General features: G+C 42.5%; 1 protein-coding gene across 2 annotated transcripts in view; it reads right to left on the bottom strand.

Annotated features, from left to right (window-relative positions):
- Positions 1-374: 374 nt before the first annotated feature.
- Positions 375-22,426, bottom strand: part of LOC134678630 (nuclear hormone receptor FTZ-F1 beta) — a 64,241-nt gene continuing 42,189 nt past the window's right edge. The window contains exons 2-17 of one of the 2 annotated variants that reach the window (XM_063537275.1): positions 17,420-17,664; positions 15,789-15,904; positions 14,483-14,609; positions 13,966-14,147; positions 10,533-10,668; positions 10,190-10,325; positions 9,261-9,399; positions 5,676-5,806; positions 4,682-4,893; positions 4,332-4,468; positions 3,815-3,892; positions 3,124-3,348; positions 2,517-2,653; positions 1,715-1,830; positions 1,164-1,318; positions 375-520 (exon numbers count right to left, since the gene is read on the bottom strand). In XM_063537275.1, coding sequence (XP_063393345.1) covers positions 413-520; positions 1,164-1,318; positions 1,715-1,830; positions 2,517-2,653; positions 3,124-3,348; positions 3,815-3,892; positions 4,332-4,468; positions 4,682-4,893; positions 5,676-5,806; positions 9,261-9,399; positions 10,190-10,325; positions 10,533-10,668; positions 13,966-14,147; positions 14,483-14,609; positions 15,789-15,904; positions 17,420-17,507 — 2,223 coding nt within the window. In that variant the 5' untranslated portion in view covers positions 17,508-17,664 and the 3' untranslated portion in view covers positions 375-412. Of the gene's footprint in view, positions 521-1,163; positions 1,319-1,714; positions 1,831-2,516; positions 2,654-3,123; positions 3,349-3,814; positions 3,893-4,331; positions 4,469-4,681; positions 4,894-5,675; positions 5,807-9,260; positions 9,400-10,189; positions 10,326-10,532; positions 10,669-13,965; positions 14,148-14,482; positions 14,610-14,641; positions 14,769-15,788; positions 15,905-17,419; positions 17,665-22,426 lie in introns of those variants that run through there. The other variant, XM_063537276.1, reaches the window with a different exon arrangement.

Raw genomic sequence — 22,426 nt, forward strand, 5'->3', positions numbered from 1 at the left:
TTTTTCGCGGTAGGCCCCCTGGTCTCTCCGAAGTATGTCGCATGATTAAAAATACGTGAGTTAAACTGTAAAATATTATCTACACTCGAAATAATTCCATACGATTCGTATTCGCCCCAAAATTCGTATATGTATGTACACAGCTGCTGTAGTGAATAATTATACTTTCCATTGTATTTTCACGGAAACGTACGAACGTGTCTTGCTATTTCAGTCTAGGTACAAAAAGTACTAAGGTTGACTGAAGTAGCATGACAAATACGAACGTTTCCGAGAAAGTACGATGGAAAACAATTATGCACTACGTATGTTCTATAGTATACTATAGTACCTCCGTACTATAGTATAGTATACTAGTATTAGAGTATTACACCGCTAGGGTCCGATATTGAGCAAATACCAGAGTGTACTGTCAGTGGTCTCCCCTTAGTAGCTCCATTAGCAGGTTGAAGCTGGGTCCGTCGCCATCTTTGCTTTTGTTCGCCGGGTTCAACATTTCTTTGCCGACTTGCATGAAGAACTGAAACGGGAAAGGTTTGATTAATTCACTGAAGTGGGAAAAAAAATATGATCGTTTAGAAAATCAGTTATTATGTGTTCCGCTCTACGTCCGAGATCTTGATTGAGAGTAACGCCTCCAGTGACCGATAGATGCCGCTAACGTCTATGTAGTCTATGTGCGGTGATTCTGATAAATTATAAAAAGCTCGCTATTCGGCGTTTTCATGTCAATTAAAAATATATTAAAACGGAGTATGATGATGATGATGAAATGCATGTCGGGCGAGTGTGTGTGTGTGTGTGTGTGTGTGTGTGTGTGTGTGTGTGTGTGTGCGTGTGTGCGTGCGTGCGTGCGTGCGTTCGTTCGCTCGTTCGTGCGTGCGTGCGTGCGTGCGTGCGTGCGTGCGTGCGTGCGTGCGTGCGTGTGTGTTTGTGTGTGTATGCTGCCTGCTGCAGCTCCGCTATACGCAGCAGCAGCTCTCCGAACTTGGCGGGCGTGTCGGGCGAGTGCGCCGCGGTGTACGCTTGGAGCGCACCTAACGCCTTCTCTTGTGGGGCGCGGACTTTCTCCGCTTACCTACTTAACTTTGACTTTGAAGGGCGAACTTGGCGATCATGTCGAGCGAGTGTGGTGTGTAGGTATGTATGTATGTGTATGTTACCTGGCAGGTGCGCTGCAGCTCCGGTATACGCAGCAGAAGCTCTCCGAACTTGGCGGGCGTGTCGGGCGAATGCGCCGCGGTGTACGCCTGGAGCGCACCTAACGCCTTCTCTTGTGAGGCGCGGACTTTCTCCGCTTCACGTAGCTCCGGGGCGTCTGGAAAGATAAGTCGTCGTTGAAATTGTTTTGTAATGCAGTCATGTGTCACGCATACTATTCAAGTTGATGATTTGTAGGCCTGTACACACCGGGTACCAGTGCGTAGACGTGCACGTGCGCGTAATGATATACAAACACACGGCACTACTTACACTTATTCCTTTTCTTAAAGTCATTCACGATATTCTCGTTCTCTTTATTTTAAATACATTCAAATTCAGTGGAATGTCCTACTACGACTAATTTTTACATTACTCCCACAACTTTGCAGTAGAAAAGTGATGCTTCTTTTGTTTTTTACTAAAACTTTCGTAGCAGGTGGAAATCCGTGGTCTACTGCCTACCCCTCCGGGAAATAGGCGTGATTATATGTATGTATGTACTCTTTCTTACCTGAAGTGAGCAGCACGATGACCTTGAGCGCCACGTACTCGTACCTGTCGACCCTCAGCCGCCGCAGGTGGTCCGTGAAGCTCAGCATACGCTCTATGCACGGAGTCAGGCCCAATCTGGGGACAGATGTCTCAAGTCAGCCTCATGTCTACAATGTAGGAATTCTTCCCCTGGATTACCCACTTTCTAGCACTTTAGCAGTACTACATTACGAGTAGTTCGCACAATTAGCAAAGAATAAAATACTAGTACTAGGTACAGAAGGTTCACTCTCTAACAAAACGCGTGTATTACGACAGATATAATCGCAAGGTGGCGTAAGCGCGAGCAGTCGTCCGTTCCATAGCGATGCGCGGGTACTAGGTACTACTGCTGAGACACCATAGTTTAATAAAACATGGTCTTCTCTTCCCAGAGTGACACAAGCCCACAATAACATTGCCACTTTATATAGCGCTATCGCATATTATCATATAGCGCTGTCGCATGATGACGTAGGCTTGTGTCAGTCACGTGACCACGAAAAGACGGGAAGAGAATACCAGGCGGAGTATATTATTATACCATGTGAGTCGCCAAAATTGGTTGGGACGCATGTACAGTCAACAACAGAGCTATGAATACAGGCAAAGTGTCAAAAATATGTATACAGTACTTTATTGCCTGTACATTAAGGTCGTGTATACATATTTTTGGCACTTTGCCTGTATTCATAGCTCTGTTGTTGTCTGTACTTGTCTCGACGCGACGTTATAGCGGAGTGTGACACGCCTGCTATTAGTAAGCTGACTACAACACTTACTTGGCAGCCTGGTGTAGCGTGATGCCCCTCCCTCCCCCCACGCGTACTTCCCCTGGGGTCCCCACACCGCGATAGCAGCAAGACAGTACTAGTAGCTCGCACCAACTGTTGATCAGCAAGCAGATCTGGTCGTCGATCTGTAAAAGAACGGATACTATACAACTATAGACCGGGAACGGAACAAAACGAACTATAGACCGGGCCGTGCCCGGGCCGAGGCGTCCGACATATCATCTTCTATGACGACTGATCAGTAATCACGTAGTGATCAGTAATCTCCGGCCTGGCCCCGGCCCGGTCTAGCGTGAGTCATCCTTAAACCTTATAGACGTTCCGGCAATACATTTACCGAAATATTCTTAAATAGCGGCAAGCTCTTGCACCACTTGACAATCTTGTACAGCCTATGGTCGGCAATATTGCACTCTTTGTATTGCCAGAGATGCTCCACATCCATTATACTAGTTTTATTACCCGCGGTAGATCAGTTGATCTTGTACCTAGGCAGCGAGGAAATAGGGCGAATGCCGCCTCCCTTCCTTGTTGCTCGAAGATTGTACATGAATGTTAAGTCTGAACCTAATAGACGTCTCTGCGGTATACTTACCGAAATATTCTTAAATAGAGGCAAGCTCTTGCACCACTTGACGATCTTGTACAGCCTATGGTCGGCAATATTGCACAGGTCCGCCAGGAAGTCCGGGCTCGAGTTCTGGGCCGTGATGCCCGAGGCGGCGAGTAAGGGGTTGGCCGAGGGGCTGCCCGTGGTCTTCCCGAGGCGGTTCAGCTCCGACTCGTTGTATTGCCAGAGATGCTCCACATCCATTATTTCCTGGGAAAAGAAACGTATAATAATGCATAGTTTAGTTCGATATACCTTATACTTGTAAAAAGGCAGGTTAACCATATACAGGGTAATTTTTGTACCGTTAGCCATATTGTGCGAGGTGATTAGGTAGGCCATACTGAACAACTTTTTCTATGGGACGAACTTCGAAATCACAAAAACTTTGTTGGCCGTTTCATACATTTTGGTCGAGTGGATGTCGACGTTTTCTATGGGAAAGCCTAATTTTTTTTGTGATTTTGGGGTTGGTCCCATAGAAAAAGTTGTTCGGTATTACCTACCTAATCACCTCGCACAATATGACTAACGGTCCAAAAATGCCCTGTATAATATTCTGCCGTCATTACTGTACGTAATATCAATAACCTTAATATGACAGTTAGTACTTCCGTTCTTCTTAGCCACCTTTCCCCTATAGTTGTATAGATATAGTAAATGAATCAAAAGTTACCTGCAATAACGGGGGAATGTCTGGCGTGAGTCGGCTGTTGCTGGACTCCCCTCGGCTATATGACCCGGGGCCGTTCACCTGCAAACAATAAATACTATTACTAACAAAATAATACTCATTCATATCTTTTATCTTTATATTATAACCTTCTTGGATGGCACGGATTGCCCGAAAAAATATATTAAAAAAAACAAACTCTAGGGAGTAAATACTGCTTATTATTTTCTAACCCGGCCGTTCGTGTCGATGTACCTTACACAAGGCACAGACACGCGCGGCCATGATGCCTCGGGCATGACACGTTTTGACTGACCGCGCAGCTCAGCGCGGCAATTTCCCGCGAGGCGGCTCAGTCTGTGCGAACCCGCATAGCGCCACTTGCACCATCCCACTAACTCCAGGTATAACCGGTTAAACCTGGTTACCAGTACAACTGGCACTGGCTTAACGGTTTAACCGCTTAACCACGGGTTAATAGGATGGTGCAAGTGAGCCTTTGTGTCCGGACAAGACTTACGCAAGTGAGGCTCGAGGCGTGGCGTAGCGTAGGAGGCACGGGTGCGGATAGTAGAGACCCGGTCGACACTGCTCCCGATAATGTGTACGAGCATTGGTACGTTGAGCGGCCGCCTCGGGTTCGATCCTCTCGTATGGCTGGAAACAAACAAAGTTGTTAGATATTTGAAGTTTAACCCTTTGCTATCGTGTGCGGCGTGTTTTACACCTTGTAATGCACAAAATTGACCTTTATCCGCGCGCGTCAGTTGACGTCTTTAATTGTCAAAGGGAAGCACATTACTCTTAATATTGACACTTAACTACGCATTTTGGTCATTACGACGTGAGCGAGTGACTTTAGTGCCATACCTTCAAGTTTCATCCCAGTGCCAAGACACTTGTCGAATCTACACGCCGGGCACTTTTTCCTAGTGGCCACCGTGACAGGACAACTGCCGCCGCGTAGACACATATAGTTCTTTCTGTTTTGGACGGTCCGCTTGAAGAACCCTTTGCAGGACTCGCAGGAGAATATCCCGTAGTGGAAACCGCTTATTTTGTCGCCGCATATGGGGCAGGGGCTGTATGAAAAAATAAGATATTATACCATCGTCCACATCGACAATTAACAATTAATCACGTTTACGAATATCCCTCAAAGGTGATTAGTTAAAAAACAACCTTAAAGTTTTGGCTACGTTGACTCAATATTCCGTCAAAGAGAACCGATGGGTTAGGGGTGGGCTCTGTGGTGTTCATGCTCCGTTTTATGGCAAATGATCGGCAATCACGTCATACGTTCTATAGAAAACTGACGTGTCGGGCGTCTGGGCCCAAACCTGGACCGTTTTATCGTGAACCATAGTTAACTTCTTATTTAATGGAGATATCGAAGCTAGTTTGTGTAGAACTAGCTTAACGCATGTTACATGGCGACCGCGCCCTTTACCTGTTAATGATCTGCTGATACTCTGATGGTGGTGTAGACGATCTTCTCATTATCCTCAATGTAGGCCGGCAACGCGGGAAACAGAGAGTTATGTTCCCGGTAGAGGCATATTACATGGCGACCCTTCCCTATACCTGTTAATAAGCTACTGCCTGCTGATGCCCTGTTCAACACCTGGTTACACCAACGTATAAACTGTCCTCTCCGGTATATCGTCGCGGAACAAGGGGTTCTGTTCCCGGTACAGACTTTACATGGCGACCCTGCCCGTTACCTGTTAATCAGCTGCTGCCTGCTGATGCCCTGGTGGTGATGTAGACGGTCTTCGCCCGTATCCTCGTCATCGGCCGGCGCCGCGGGGAACACGGGATTCTGTTCCCGGTAAAGACGTTACATGGCGACCACGCCCTTTACCTGTTAATGAGCTGCTGCCTGCTGATGCCCTGGTGGTGATGTAAACGGTCTTCGCCTGTATCCTCGTCGTCGGCCGGCGACGCGGGGAAAACGGGGTTCTGTTCTCGGTAGAGGACGTGCGGATGCCGACCCTGGAACGGTTTCAACGTAGTGTTATTTTCTAACTGTACGCGGTGTACGCCGTTTCCTGACTTTTCTAATTTGGTGTTTCTGGTGTTTTAATTTCCTGCATCTGGTACATTTCTAGGTACTAGAGGGATAGCTGCTACTGGCCACTGATGTTACAGTTGTATAGTGCATAATTGTTATCCATCGTATTTTCTCGGAAACGTTCGTATTTGTCATGCTAGTTCAGTTAATCTCAGGGGCCAAATTCGACATGTACAATTGTCAGATTTCGCATCCACGTCAAATCAACAGTTGATTTTATTGCATACTGAGTGTTGATTCCATCAACGGTGGATAATATCATTTGGTACAACCAAAACTCAACTCTAAACTAAGGGTGGTTCGGTTTGGTTTGCTTGTCACCCTGTGTGGATTGTTAATGTCAAATTTTGACATTGTACGTATTCGAGAACTTATGATTTTTCCCACATCAACGGGAGATCAACACGATACGTCAAACGTCGCTTGTCAAATAGGGGTCCAGTACTACTTTTTCTACCGAGACTGACTGAAATAGCAAGACACGTTCGTACGTTTCCGTGAAACTACGATGAAAACTATGCACTACATCTGTATAATATAACATGGATAGGTTATACTCATACGTAAGAAGCACAACAAAATATTATTACATAACCTACGAATGAATCTGTTTAGTTGATAATTTTCAAAATCCATTTCATTTTTGTTATATACACTCGTTGTTAAGAATATATTCATAAGCTTGTTGTATTGTATCTCTTCCTCGCTAGCACGTGCACATTTCTCGCTTGCCTAGACGCGAATCTCCATTCTAGTTGCTCTCCAGCAACTGTGCAATTTGTACAATTTAAGTGCTTCAATTTTTTAATGGCTATAACCTAGAAAATAGACCAAGAAAAGACTGTAGAAATTTTGATAGCCCACGCAGTGCAAGTGTTATTTTAAGCGTCAAACTTCTATGAAATTATGACGTATAAATAACACACTGCGTGGGCTATCAAAATCGCTGTTGAGTTTTCTTTGTCTAACTCTATCTGGAGTTATAATATCATTGACACTGATACGATAAGAAAAACAATTAATATACCTATGTAAGTCGCATATGTTAAATAATGCAATATATTGTCTCTCAATAGTTTTTTCGCTTCGTGACATACTTTGTTCGTATTTCGCTTTAGATCGAATGAAATTTGTAATCGCATGGCCAGTTATATGTGTACGGAATTATATTTGACTAGCGAGCCGCCCCGGCTTCGCACGGGTTACACAAAACTTTAACAGATAACACACTTAAACCTTCCACAAGAATCACTCTATTGATCGGCGAAAACCGCATGAAAATCCTTTCAGTAATTTTTGATTAATCGCGAACATACATACACACAGACGCGACGGGGGACCTTGTTTTATAAGGTGTAGTGATACAACACATCCAACCCATTAAGGCCTGTGCACACCGGCTTGCGTGCTGTGCGTGACGTGCGCGAGCGCTAAAATGTTAGAGCCCCACACGCACACGTCATGCAAGCGGTGTGACGTCTCTCATAAAGATATGTATACTACAACGCCGCACGCAGCCGGTGTACACAGGCCTTTAAGTGATGTAGAGAAGTGGCCCTAAAACATGGTATCAAGTTTTTTTTTTACTTTAATATCAGGATTTTTTAAATCTCTACCTATAGAACTTAGTAATATGTATTAGGTTTAGGTATGTCTAATTTAAGATCCTAGAGATAGTTCGAAAAGTGTAGACATGTTTATGATACTGACTATGTATGTATTAACAGTATGTGTCTTGGCATAAGTAGCTGTACTTAAATACTTGTTTCTTTGAGTAAAGAATAAAGTGATGTAAAAGTGGTCCATGTACAATCACCGAATGGTTTATCTAGTTTTATCTTGGTAACAATTAATTCCAAATAATTATAAAGCATTGTTGTATGTAGTATTTCAGTGAAATAAAAGGAAACATCATGAGGATTACGAACTAATACTAATCAAGTCTAGTTTACAAACATTATCGTCCATAATAGAATTTCGCAATAGGCAATATAAATCGTTTATTTTAACAAATTGAATAAATAAAATTGTATATCGCTTGAGCATTTATTTTGTGACAAACATTACTTAAGAGATAATATTGACACCTAATAAATTTAAAATATTCATGCATTTTCATTCCTAGAATACGAGTAATATCTAACATATTTTAAATAAAAACAATCGCTGGTGCATAATTCTGCATAAAAATTACATAATAATTTTATTTGCATACTGTTATATAGGTAAAATTTTTTGAACTGATCTTGTTCACTTACCTGTACTAACAATGGCATTGTTCTATTACAATCCTATTATCTGCTTTTGTTCTCGTAGGCGCCAACCAATTTACTTACAAAATAAGTTAGAAGTACATTGCATGTATATTGAATTCTAAACCTTATGTTGTGTTGAATGGGGTTAAAATGGTTTAAAAAGATAATATCATATTCAATCTTTTGGAAACTCACATGCACCTTAGCCACGACAGGTGTCGATGGCTGTTAAATGCAAAAAAAAGTTGGGTTAGCCATTATTTAGTTAGTGTATTTTGTAGTCTATTGTTTAAAGAAATAGAGTCGTTAATCTATACTAACACATGAAGGCGGTTATAATCTGCTTTTACTACGAGGGGATTATCCTAATTTGTGGTTTACCACTCAATGGTATTGTATTCTTGAGACTCTTTGAGTGAACTAGCTCAGATGACTTGATTCATACTATAATTGTGTCGCTTAACTTCAAACTCGGGTAAATCCATTGGACCCTCTCAGCAAATATCTACCCTATTACGTTTTCTTAGTACCAGAATCGCATAATCTGACAGATGGATTTACCCGAGTTTGAAGTTAAGCGACTCAATTAAAGTACAGTTAGTTATTAAAAAAAATCGCATTGCTATATTTATAGGTGCAATCAACATAAGGAATACTCAGGCGTCTGCCTAGAGTAGTAAAAACTGACAGCTGATGTAGATGGTACAGTAGATTGTACAGTCCGGTACATTAGTTTGACAATCCAGTTAAGTACCACAATTAGCGCTGTACTTTGAAATGTCAAAACGGCTACAATATTTGACTTTTTTTTGTCTATGGTAACATAATTATCTAGTCTGTAAGTGGTCTGTAAGCACAACAAGACAAAGTGTAAAGTAAGAACGCTAATCACAAAGAATTTCGTGCATTGACCGCCATTTCATATCTTTATCGCAAGCACATAGTGACGACCGATCTGGCCTAGTGGATAGTGACCCTGCCTGTGAAGCCGATGGTCCTAGGTTCGAATACCGGCAAAGGCATTTAATTGCGTGATAAACACATATACTTGTTCCTGAGTCATGGGTGTTTCCTATGTATATTAGCGAAATATTAATGTGTGTAGTGTACGTGTATTTACCTGGACAGGTGAGTGTGTGGGTGAGAACTCCGAGCTGTAAGAGTAACAGGAAGAGTGCGATGCGTCGCTGTTGTTGCGAGAAAGAGACGGGGTGTAGTGCCGCGACGCTCGCGGACTGGCCGATGGGCTGCTGTAGACACTGGAAAGAAACAAATGAATGTCAAATGGGCAGTACACAGACTAGGAATCCTCTAGACCGAGTTAGAGCAATTATTTCATGCAACCGATGATGCCAAAAATGCGGGGGTGCGCGGGACGAGGTGAGCGAAGTCCCGTGCCGTGATTGGTCTGTTCAAAGACACGGACGTCACACAAAGACACTTTCGACTCGAACATGGAATAAAACTTCCGTATGCGTGGCAGAGGGGGTAACGCGACTATGCTCAGTCTGGAGGATGTATTGCCTGTGGGTCAGTAGTACGTCTGCAGGTAGTACGTCTCGTACAGTCAACCTTAAAAATATGGATGCACAAATCATCTCAAAAATAGCTCTTATGTCAACGAATTAAGAACTATGGGACATATTTTTGAATAAGTTGGCTACACCTATATTTTTACAGTTGAGTGTACATATTAGAATCAAAGAAACTTTAACCTTGTTACTGTCGCCTGCCCTGCAATGTACAGCGAATTATAACTGTCTTACTATTGTCCACAGGATGTACACATTAGTTCTAAAACCAGTGCATGATCCGAAAATGGTTTATAAATTAAATAACTGTGTAGAAGTTATTATTACCGAAATTCGCGGTGAACTGGCATTAGGGATAACTCACGTTTCCGGGCCGGAGCTTCCAGCGCATCGTTTGAAGGCATCTCGTGATCGCCGGTCATGCTCATGTCAGTCATGTCATAGAAAAGTAAGCTCTGGAAGCTCCGGCCCGGACACGGCCCGGACACGGCCCGGACAGGGCTGGTGGTACCCATACCTGTGTGTGTACATGGAATGGACGGCGGAATCCGTGCTGGCGCTGGACTGGACTCGCGGCAGTCTGCCCAGCAGTGGGGAGCCGTGGAGAGCGCCCAGCAACTTGTCCATGCCCACTGACGGCTCGCATTTTAGCTCTGGAAAGAGACAAGATGATATTGACGACTTGTAGGTATTCTTTCATCAGTTCATGGGGTCATAATATAGGTATTGATAGCAGCGGCCGTAGCACGCAATACCGCTATAAATAGGTTTCTTGTCAAACACAGACTAAAGGCACATACATATATTTCCGCCACTTGGCCGTTCATTTTGGTGGAGATACAAGGATACTCGGTACCCACCTGACAACTCTCGACTCTCCTTCTTGATGGTGAGGTTCTGTATCTCCCCTGGAGGCTGCGGCATGGGCTGGGCCTCCATTTTGGCAGCGGGGGACGAAGGGCGACGCAGCGGGGCGCTCTCCGTTACTACCGATATCTGAAGCAAATAGGTTCAATATTAAAACAAGCTCTTAGGGATCATCCATTAATTACATCAAACATTTAAAGGGAGGGAGGGGGTAAGAAAATGTGACATATTGTGACATGGGGGAGGGGGGAGACACAAACTTTGTGACGTCACTTTAACTTCATCAGTACTTAACCGAAGATTTATTTAAATTATTTTATTCGCTGTACATTTAAATAACGCTGTTCAATTTTCTTTTCTAAGCAGTTTTGGGTTATAAAATTACTAATATTTATATCGTCAAAAACATTTTGATAAAATATTAATAATACTAAGGTATACTTACTTAATTCGATTTGGCGATTTCGTAGAAAAAATGTGACGTCACACTAGGGGGGAGGGGTTTGAGAAATGTGACAAAAAGGGGGGGAGGGGTCAAAAAACCTAGAAATTCGTGTGACGTAATTAATGGATGACCCCTTATCAATCATCACTAAACTTCTCACCGATGAAGCGCTGGTAGCCTAGCGCTAAGAACATGCGAAGTTCAATCCGTAGGTCGCAGATTCAAACCCGGCTCGTAATACAGTCATTATATGTTTTCAGACAAACAAATTAATATAGTTTTCAAACCTGTGTGACGTGATACGTCTAGGTGTACTGTTTAAAATGCACCACTCTCCCCCCCCCCTCCACCTGACGCTCGACCCCCCCCCCCCCACCTTGAAATGTGTCCCCGTTGGTAGTTTTTTGGCATTCTCACGAAAACTATAATAGATATCAAAAAAGTGTCAAGGACAGAATTAATCCTCATTAAATTTAGAACAAAAATGGTCTTATGTGTTTTATTATAAGTTGGACGGTATTCAAGCTATAAGTAATTATATAACCTTAAAATAACAAAATAACCATACTAGTATGACGAAATGCAGAATATCTTCAAAACGGCTAGACCGATTTTAATAAAATATACCTAAAAAATCACCGCAGTGAAGCCAGCTATCAAACAAAAGAAACTACATCAAAATCGGTTCATCCGTTTCGGCGTTACGAAGTCACAGGTAAACACAGAAATACAAATTTTTTTCAACTGCACCCAATAATTTTGTAAACCGATTAATTTTGATCAATTATTTTAATGGGATCATGTCCCTTGAGGTTTTAGCTTTACGAAAAGTTAAAAAACATGGAAAACGCCCCAGTATTTTTCAAATTATCGGCATTTTCCCGATTTGTGAGTGGTTTCGTGTTATCACGCGCACGAGTTGCCCTTGACCCCTATAAAACGGGGGGTAGGGGAGGGGTTGTTATCAGTCACTTATCAGAAGTTGACCGGTACACATATCCGCATATTTTCCCGTAAAGAAGACCTGTGAAAAATGGAAACCACTGAAGCTGAAGTCCGCCAAGTCGTCCAGCTCAGCTCCTGCAAGAGGGGCGTAGCCAACGTTCAGTAGCTGCCACGCTGAATTTAAGTCAATCTAATCTTTCTTAAGTCTTCTTCTTATTGTCCACTCACTGGCAGCCACTCCTCGTATCTCACGCAGACGCTGCTGAATGGCAACGCTTGTCAGGTGTCGATCTCGGAGAGATGTTGTGACAATGAAGCGGTCGTCCCTCTCTGATGTACACTTTTTGCGGCCGCTTCTTGGTCTTGAAGTAAAGGATCCAGTCCGTTGGAACCTCTGGTAAACTCTGCAAACTGTAGATTGACTTAAATTCAGCGTGGCAGCTACTGAACGTTGGCTACGCCCCTCTTGCAGGAGCTGAGCTGGACGACTTGGCGGACTTCAGCTTCAGTGGTTTCCATTTTTCACAGGTCTTCTTTACGGGAAAATATGCGGATATGTGTACCGGTCAACTTCTGATAAGTGACTGATAACAACCCCTCCCCTACCCCCCTTTTTATAGGGGTCAAGGGCAACTCGTGCGCGTGATAACACGAAACCACTCACAAATCGGGAAAATGCCGATAGTTTGAAAAATACTGGGCCGTTTTCCATGTTTTTTAACTTTTCGTAAAGCTAAAACTTCAAGGGACATGATCCCATTAAAATAATTGATCAAAATTAATCGGTTTACAAAATTATTGGGTGCAGTTGAAAAAAAATTGTATTTCTGTGTTTACCTGTGACTTCGTAAGGCCGAAACGGATGAACCGATTTTGATGTAGTTTCTTTTGTTTGATAGCTGGCTTCACTGCGGTGATTTTTTAGGTATATTTTATTAAAATCGGTCTAGCCGTTTTGAAGATATTCTGCATTTCGTCATACTAGTATGGTTATTTTGTTATTTTAAGGTTATACAAGTACTTATAGCTTGAATACCGTCCAACTTATAATAAAACACATAAGACCATTTTTGTTCTAAATTTAATGAGGATTAATTCTGTCCTTGACACTTTTTTGATATCTATTATAGTTTTCGTGAGAATGCCAAAAAACTACCAACGGGGACACATTTCAAGGTGGGGGGGGGGGTCGAGCGTCAGGTGGAGGGGGGGGAGAGTGGTGAATTTTAAACAGTACACCTAGATGTATCACGTCACACAGGTTTGAAAACTATATTAATTTGTTTCATTTTCCCATACATTGATTACATAGAATGACTCAATTATCGTACCAATGAGCTTTTCGGAACTAATGCCCGCAATGTCATTTGAGTTTTACCAGTCGCTTTTCGGTGAAGGAAAACATCGTGAGGAAACCGGACAAATCCCTCTGGGTTGGAAGGTCAGATGACAGTCGCCTTCGTAAGTAGTTAGTGCCTAAGTCTAAGCTTTCTTGGGATTAGGTGTTTAGCGGACCTCAGGCTCCCATGAGCCGTGACAAAAAGCCGGGGACAATGAAGAAAATGATAATGAACCGGTCCACTGATGACATCATAAGATAGTTTGCCCAACGCAGATAGTGGTGTTCACAGGTTTTTTTTTCGCAGATGTATGCAGATTGTGCTCTCCCGGAAAATTGCTTTAGACGGCAACCCCGGGCAGCAACAGAAGCAGGGCATCTACATGATATCCCTGCTGCCTATTCTTTCCAAAATGTCAAGGTGTAAACGTGTTAATTAGATTAAACTTTTGCGAGTGGTGAGTGAGATTTCTATATCACACTGAGGCTCCTCTGATGTGCCTGTATGGGCGTGTACTTGGTCCAATACATGATGGTCGTCCAGGCTTTGCAACTGCCCCGTTTTTAGCAGCCCTTTCGACCTTCTAACCAGGATGAACTACACCTTCAGTTGGTGATTCAGGCTCTGCTGCCCTATCTTTAGACTAGGAATTTCCAAGCTAGAGGAACTAGACTTTAGATAAGTAGGATACCTTACCCGGTTCATACTAAGGCTCCTCTGATGTGGCTGTATTGGCGTGTACTTGAGGTCCAAAACACGTTGGTCGTCGAGGCTTTGGAACTGCTCCGTTTTGAGGGGCTCCTGCTTAATGGTGACGTTGCGGAGGGTGTCTATGGAGTCCCGAGACGACTGTAGGTCCGGTGAGCTGCATGGGTCGTCTGGAAATAATTTAGGATATTGAGAATCGTGTAGTTGACAATTCTAACCCTAACAGGGTTCGTATCGTAAAACTTTGTAACCTCTTACAAGCCTCTGTCAAATGTTTCTTTCTAACCAATACTTGTATTTATAACCGGGTAAAAATGATCTAGTACTTTATGTACTTTTTATGTCAAAAATTTGTCGACGCAAACGCAGTCGGCTAGTTCAGTCGGCGTGCAGTTCCCATAAAAAATTGCTGTCTCCGTGTCCCCTGGCTCGTGTCCGCTGGACGACCGCTTCTTCTTGTTACGCATGTTTACCTGGTAACTATATAAAGGGTGACTATACTTACTCATGTTGACGCTGGTATCTATGACCATTTCGGAGTTTGACAGCTCTCCCTCCCAGGACATGGGCCGCTCCGTGTCCCCTGGCTCGTGTCCGCTGGACGACCGCTTGTTCTTGTTACGCATGTTTACCTGGTAACAATATAAAGGGTGACTATACTTACTCATGTTGACGCTGGTATCTATGACCATTTCGGAGTCTGACAGCTCTCCTTCCCAGGACATGGGCCGCTCCGTGTCCCCTGGCTCGTGTCCGCTGGACGACCGCTTCTTCTTGTTACGCATGTTTACCTGGTAACAATATAAAGGGTGACTATACTTACTCATGTTGACGCTGGTATCTATGACCATTTCGGAGTCTGACAGCTCTCCTTCCCAGGACATGGGCCGCTCCGTGTCCCCTGGCTCGTGTCCGCTGGACGACCGCTTCTTCTTGTTACGCATGTTTACCTGGTAACAATATAAAGGGTGACTATACTTACTCATGTTGACGCTGGTATCTATGACCATTTCGGAGTCTGACAGCTCTCCTTCCCAGGACATGGGCCGCTCCGTGTCCCCTGGCTCGTGTCCGCTGGACGACCGCTTCTTCTTGTTACGCATATTTACCTGGTAACAATATAAAGTTTAAAGTGACTTCCTATCGGAATTCGTCCATTAAGGAGATGAAAAAGGTGTCGAAAGTCAGTACAAGAGTGCGTTCGAAGGGTGAGTTAAGTGACGACTTCTGCGCAATCGAACTAGACTAAGTTAGAAACAAATGAGTATTGATGCAAAGTGACACACCAGTAAGGTGGTGGTACTAGTCCTCGACAATAGATGACACCCTGATGTCACCTCTATTGCCAATAACTTAAGTTTCAAGATGACATTTACTGGGACCGCGTCGAGCACCCAGTACCACCACCTTACTCCTAGTGTAAATTTCATTCGATAGCGAGACGTATTTAACGTATGCGTTTGCTTTAAGTGACATTTTGTATGGGATTTTGAGTTTCCAAAACGTCCCTCTTGGCGCGCTGCTCTAAATCCCATACAAAAATAGACATAACGCAAACACGAATGCTCGTCACGCTATCGAATGAAATTTACACTGGGGGTTCTGACATGTGCTTTTCTGCCGCAGCTACTCTTGACATAGCGTTCAGATAGTTTTGTCCACTTTGCCCTCTAAGCTACATAGATACCATCGCCCACACTGTCAACTGACAATTCGTAAACCTTATTCCTAAAGGCATAAGGCCTACCAATGGCCAAAAAAATAGTGTAGCTGTTTGTAGGTACGTGTAGAAACTTAGAAAGGTATTTTACCTCGTACTGGTGTTGCGAGAAGTCGATCTTGGATATCTCAGCGTCTGTGGAGTCCTCATCGTGGGGGTCCGAGGATACGCTGATCCGCACCCCGCTCGAACTATACGAGAATTGACCTGCAATTATAACAACACCTTAAAATGCAAACACATCTTAACAATTAGTCCAGTTAAAACTACAGCGATATAATTAGTATTTCTTCAACCCTTGGCCGTATTTAATGCAGGATGAGTATTGAAATCATACTACAAAATGGCAAATAAAATGTTGACGTAGGAACATGTGTAACATATTCGCTAACCTTTGTGTAACTTATTTTCTATACATCTCGCTCAGTACCTATAAGTCAAGCACACGCTAGCGAATGTGTCAGTGTCAGTGACAAGCTCGTGATAAGGCTACTGATGCCGAAATGTTTATCTAAGTATTTACCTATTCTCTTGATGAAACGTTAATATATTATTACCTGTGTAGTTATTTTATGAAAGAGCTTGCGTGATTTTACTAACTATTTGTACAGATTAGTACTTCCATCGTACTTTCTCGGAAACGTTCGTATTTGTCATGCTACTTAAGTCAACCTCAGTGCTTTTTGTACCGAGCCTGACTGAAACAACAAGACACTTTCGTACGTTTCCGAGAAAATACGATGGAAAATAATTATGCACTACAATGTAATTAACTAATTAGACTTCCATCCTTCAGAATCGCTTAAGGCCTGTGCACACTGGCTGCGTGTGCGTGACGTGCACGTGCGCGTGCGTCGTTGTAGTATACAGATCCTTATGAGAGACGGCACACCGCTTGCGTGACGTGTGCGTGTACGGGTCCAACATTTTAGCGCACGCACACGCGCACGTCACGCACACGCACGCCGATGTGGCTCGGCCTTTAATGTATCGTAGTGAAGTTATTAAGTGAATAACATGCGCCGTGAAACGTTAAGCGACCGGCCAATAAGTTTGATGACCGTCTAGCCGCTCAAACGAACTTCGTTAACTTCGCAGACGGGTTGGGTTGACAATAGCTGTATACGTACAGACATATCTGCCAGACAGATCTGTCAATGAGGCAGGTTCTGCGTCTCACATTTTGCTAAATGAGAGAGTGAGACGCAATGACATTGGACAAAGAAATTGGACAGGTGGAATACCACCCTTAGGCGGTATTATTCTGACGGAATACGCATCTGTTACAATGTGAAAAATAGTCTCATAGAAATAGACTTTACGGACCTGGGCCCCTATTCGGCATGCACAACTGTCAGATTTCGCGTCCACTTCAATTCAACAGTTGAATGAATCGCATGTTCATCAAGTGCGGATAATATCCTTTGGTACAACCAATAATTCAACAAATATCAAGTTTGTTTTATTACTACTTTAAGGTGTATAATGGTTTGGTCTGGTTGTCACCTAACTGTGGATTTCTAATGTCAAATTTTGACACAGGATTGTTCAGATTCAACGGAAGTTCAACGCGAGACGTCAAACGTCGCATGTCGAATAAGGCCCCTGATTTTGTTGAATTATGTTTTATCCCTTTCTTACAAATACATAAGTCTAAATGACAGATAAAGACAAACGATTATTAGCTAATTGTATTATTAGCTTATTTATTTGTTTTCTTACCATTGCTCGTCTCCGGCCCGGACATGCTGATCGTGGTCACTGACACATGCCCCCCCTCCACTTTGACCGCCTCCCCCTCTGTCGCCATCACTATTCAAACTACAAAATTCTTCCAAAAATACTTTCAAAAACGTCTATGAAAAATATCTCTCCGTGGCATCTTTCTTGTACTGTGTAAGGCAGGTTGCAGTCTTCGTTTTGTTACATGGTGTCACGAGGGATGGCTATACGTCGGCATTGTGGGGCTGGAAAGAGAGAAAAACTAATTAAGTCACATGGTATCTAACTAATTGAGCACATAGTAAATTAGTGTGGCATGTAATATAGGTATTTTTTTAGATAGCACAAGCCTAGAAGTCTATTTAATGGCTCCTCTACACGATGGGCCAGCCCTGGACCACCGAGATGGCCATGCGATGGTTGAGAGTGCGCATTCTGGAATGGCCCATCGTGTAGAGGAGCCATGTCCTAAACTACCAAAAAATGTCTACAAAAATTTCTATAAAAATTGAACTGTCATAAAGGGACCTCATCATGCTGCTGTCTCATCATACAGAATCATTGTTTTCTATACAACAGCTGATTTTTATTCGCGATTTCAGGGTTGGGCCCATAGTAAAGGTTTTTCAGTATGACATACATAGGTATTCACCCCTCAGAGTTCGGTCACTGATAGCTAAATCACCCTGTATAAAGTGTATATCAAAATGTCCGTCTACCAACCCGTCACACGTTTGTATTCGGAGGTTTCGACACAGTTTGAACACGTATGTGCGACCTTGCAGCTAGTGACGCGCCGGTACGAGGCAGATATCGATACTTACAAGCGTAACGGGCGTCTGGAAATATCGATATCGACATAATTTATACAAGTGTATAGTTTAACCCCCTTATTCATAACACTTTACGGGCCAGATTTTGTTAAATTATGTTTTATCCCTTTCTTACAAATACGTTTGTCAAAATGACAGATAAAGACAAACGATTCATAGCTAATTCATGCTTTGTAACGCGTTTATGAATAACGCCATATAAAATGACCATTTAACTATCATAGGTTAAAAAAAAATTACAATGACGGGGTGCCAATAGATATATTAGCAATGTAAATAAAAACACTAGTGGTTTCACGTGCTCCCTCACTCATACACATAGCCAAGTATTTGGTAGATGTCAGCCAGTGAGGTGATACAGATATTTAAGAATCGGATATCGATATTCGCCAGAAATCCTAGTCTCATATATATCGATAATTGCATTTAAAGCCACTTAGACGAAAGATTAAATGCCTTCTCCATAAATATAATAAATGTAGACCAAGAAAAGTCAGCAGAGATTGTGACAGCTCACGCAGTGCCAGTGTTATTTCATAGCAGCTTGACGTTCAAAATAGCACCTGCACTCCGTGTGCTATCAAAATCTCTGCAGACTTTTCTTGATTCAACTCTAAACACACAAGCTGACATTTTAAAATATGCTACATGCGGGTTTATATCAAATGTTACTTAGATATTTGATTTCAGGCGCTCTCGTGTTAGCTGTTTGATCATAGCAGCCATATCACAAATAATCCACGGTCATTTTTATATTTACTTAATGCAGCTAATCAGCGGACGGCGTCACCAGACTTGACAAAGTACGAAACACCTACGTCAGAGGAACATTTAAGTTTGCTAACATCGGTGACAACGCTGTGGCCATACGCTAGTATGGCCACGTCATGAGACGTGATGAAAGCCACATGACAAGAGCTGTACTAAACATAAGGGAGGGTAGCCGAGGCCGAGGACGACCCCTCACAACTTGGAGCAGCACCGTTAAAAGAGACATGGAGGCAGCAGGCATAGATAAAAGTATGACAGCAGACCGCATAAAGTGGCGGAATGGTATAAGGAGGGCCGACCCCAACTAGAGATGGGAATAACAATGGCCAGGAAGAAGAAGAAGAAGAGACTTAATGCAGCTAATCGTCACACCAATGTGAGACATCAACTCGAACACATAAACGATACGTTTGTACAAGCGACCTTGTCGGCCGCATCGTCAGCATGCGTAATAACCGATAGGCGAAGTCATTGGCACTGTTTACTGAGATAGCGGTTATCGCGGAGGCAGTTTCCTAGTGGCTTGTTTTGCTTGGGTAATGTGTACGAACATTAATGCAACTATTAATGAGTTAATTACAAATACTTTCATAGATAAGGTAAGGTCGTTAATATTGTGATATCGTGATAATACCGGTGAAAATAAGAGTATTAGCACGTAGCCTGTTTTATAATTTTCATAAGCATATTAAATTAAGTTAGTAGAAAGTATTTAAGCATCAATTTTATTAAGTTTTATGTACTCTTTCTTTTACCTAAGGACAACAAGTTGAAAAACCTGACATAATTTATCATACAGCACGATTAAATTACTTAGATGAATAAGTAGCACTAAATCTGTTTCTTTTAAAACAAGTATCTTTGGAGAAATATAAGAAATCAGATTTATTATAACCTACAGATTATAATTGCCCCAACTGGCACCCTTAAAATGTGTATATAGCCAGACCGTAAAAAGTCTGCAGCGATTTTGATAGCCCACGCGTCATTTTAAACGTCAAACATCTATGAAATTATGACGTATACATAACACTTACACTGCGTGGGCTATCAAATCCGCTGCAGAGTTTGTTTGGTGCGACTATAGGCTATGATGTTATTTATTGTCCGTATCACATGCAACAACAAATATACCACATTATAAAAACTGAAAAACGAGGAAATATTGAGACATATTTATTACGGTTTGCTATGTATTCTTAATTCCATGAACAGGGAATTGAAGTAATGTGAAACATATCGCAAATTTTACCTCTAGCCGCCCACACAAAAAGGTCTCCCCCCATTCCGTTGTATTTCTTTTGAATCTTCATTTTGGAAAAAAAAACGCTGTTATCTTGTCAAATTGTACCCCCTTCTTCATAAAACTAAGAAAAATCTTTCAAACCTCTAACGCACAGAAATGTCTTTAGGACTGATAGGTAGGGATAGGGCGCAAACGATTATCAACATTTCGTTAGATTTGACAGACACATAATTTGTAGGTGGCTCACTCCGCGATTTCGTCGCTTTGCCACAGGTAGCTAAAACTCCATCCGTTCGACCCCAATTTTGGGGTTTGCCATAAGCCGCGCGTGGCGCTGTCGCCACCTAGCCGCCATATCTGTGCTGATCGTGACAGACGCGTTTTGTTAGAGAGTGAGTCTTCTGTACCTAGTACTATTATTTATTCTGTGCTAGAGGATAAAATTTTATCGATACAGCGGTGTCGCGTCACTAGTAAGGGGCGGTGGGGAGTCGGCCTTCGAGATCCGGTTGTTCAGGCATTTCGCCTTTCGAGTCCGCTCGGCCGAGAGGTAAAAAATATCGAGTTTGCGGCCAGGCTTAAAATACATCGAAATATAGCGATAGGACACGTGCTGTTTTTAAAATATTGTACGTACCTAATACCCTTTGTGCTGACCAATTTTATCGAAATTAGTAAAGATGTTTCACTTCGCGTTTCATGTCAGGTCAACCGACAGGTAAAACATTATGTGCTTAAAATATATACTTCAAAATATAGCGGTATCGAGTTTTAAGGCCCCCTAGCCAAGTCGGCAGTGACCCTGCCTACGAAGCTGGAGGTACAATTCCCATCGTTACTCTATATATGTACCACAGCATCAAGTTACATGTCTATCCGAGGGATTTGACAAACAACATTGTAAACAGAAGTATACTTTCAGAGTTATTAAGGTAAAACGTTAAAATCCGCGCAATCGCCATATCTTCTGTCCCAAGTTTCGCGCGGCGCACCACATCTTTTATTTCTTTCTAATTTCCTGGCTTTACGAAAAATTTGGCAGTCTGAATCAATGGTATTAGAAATATAATTTTTGTTTCGTTTAAAATCGAACGCCACAAAACAAAAGCAACTCTGTTCCTGTTAAATAAGATTTAAATTGCATTGGAGGTAATTTGTAGTATTTTAGACCTTGGGACACTAGGGATAAGGAACCCAGAAGGCGAGTCTGATAGTATTAGGGCCCACGGGACGCTAGACTAGGATAAGGAACCCTGAAGGCGAGCTTGTCTGAAGTTGCAATTATCTGCTCCGCTAGATGCTATTAAAAACCAATATGGATTAAGGCCTTTATTATGAGATTAGAGATTACTTTCCGCTTGATAGTCTGTGAAACCTCTTTAGATATAATCTAATTAATTTTTACTGGAATATAATCTTTCCATTCTAGAGAAAGTATTTCATACTTATTTATTACTTATACCGTAAAACCACCCCACTCAACTATAATACTTCGTACTATACGTACGACTTTAATATCAGTGTACTTTTTGGATTTGCCAGAGCTTTTCCTTCCATTTCAAGAGCTACCCCACACTAGCGCATTTTAAGCGTCGGTGTCTAGTCAGCGGTATGAAAAATGGCGTCACTGCGCAGTTGTGCCAGCAGCAGCCAGCAGTTGACTACACGTCGACGCTCGGGACGCTAGGGCTGTGGGGTGGCTCTATTTTGTGTTGGGAAGTTGTGAACTATAGTTGCGTAGTCATACGGTACGTCTGACTGTATATCAGAGGGGTTTATGTATACTGTATATTGACTTACGGTAAACTGTATTAGGTACATAGGTGATTGGATTGAGGACTAACGATGTGAAAATAAATTGCATACATGAAATAAACCAGTAGAAAAATATTGAAAATACACAGACCACACTCATTTTTACAAGCTTTTATTTAGTTTTACCTGACCGTTGTCTGTCTGTGTGCATGTAATCAAATGTTGCAAGTTAAATTTGATCCACTTCCCGGTTTCCGATTGAGCTGAAATTTTGCATGCATGTATAAATCGGATGACAATGCAATATTCTGCGAGCTGATCTGATGATGGAGACAGGAGGTGGCCATAGAAATTCTGTGATGAAACAACGCAACCTAATTGTGTTAGGGGTTTTTAGAATTG

Source organism: Cydia fagiglandana, chromosome Z (assembly GCF_963556715.1).
Source record: "Cydia fagiglandana chromosome Z, ilCydFagi1.1, whole genome shotgun sequence".
NCBI lineage: Eukaryota > Metazoa > Arthropoda > Insecta > Lepidoptera > Tortricidae > Cydia > Cydia fagiglandana.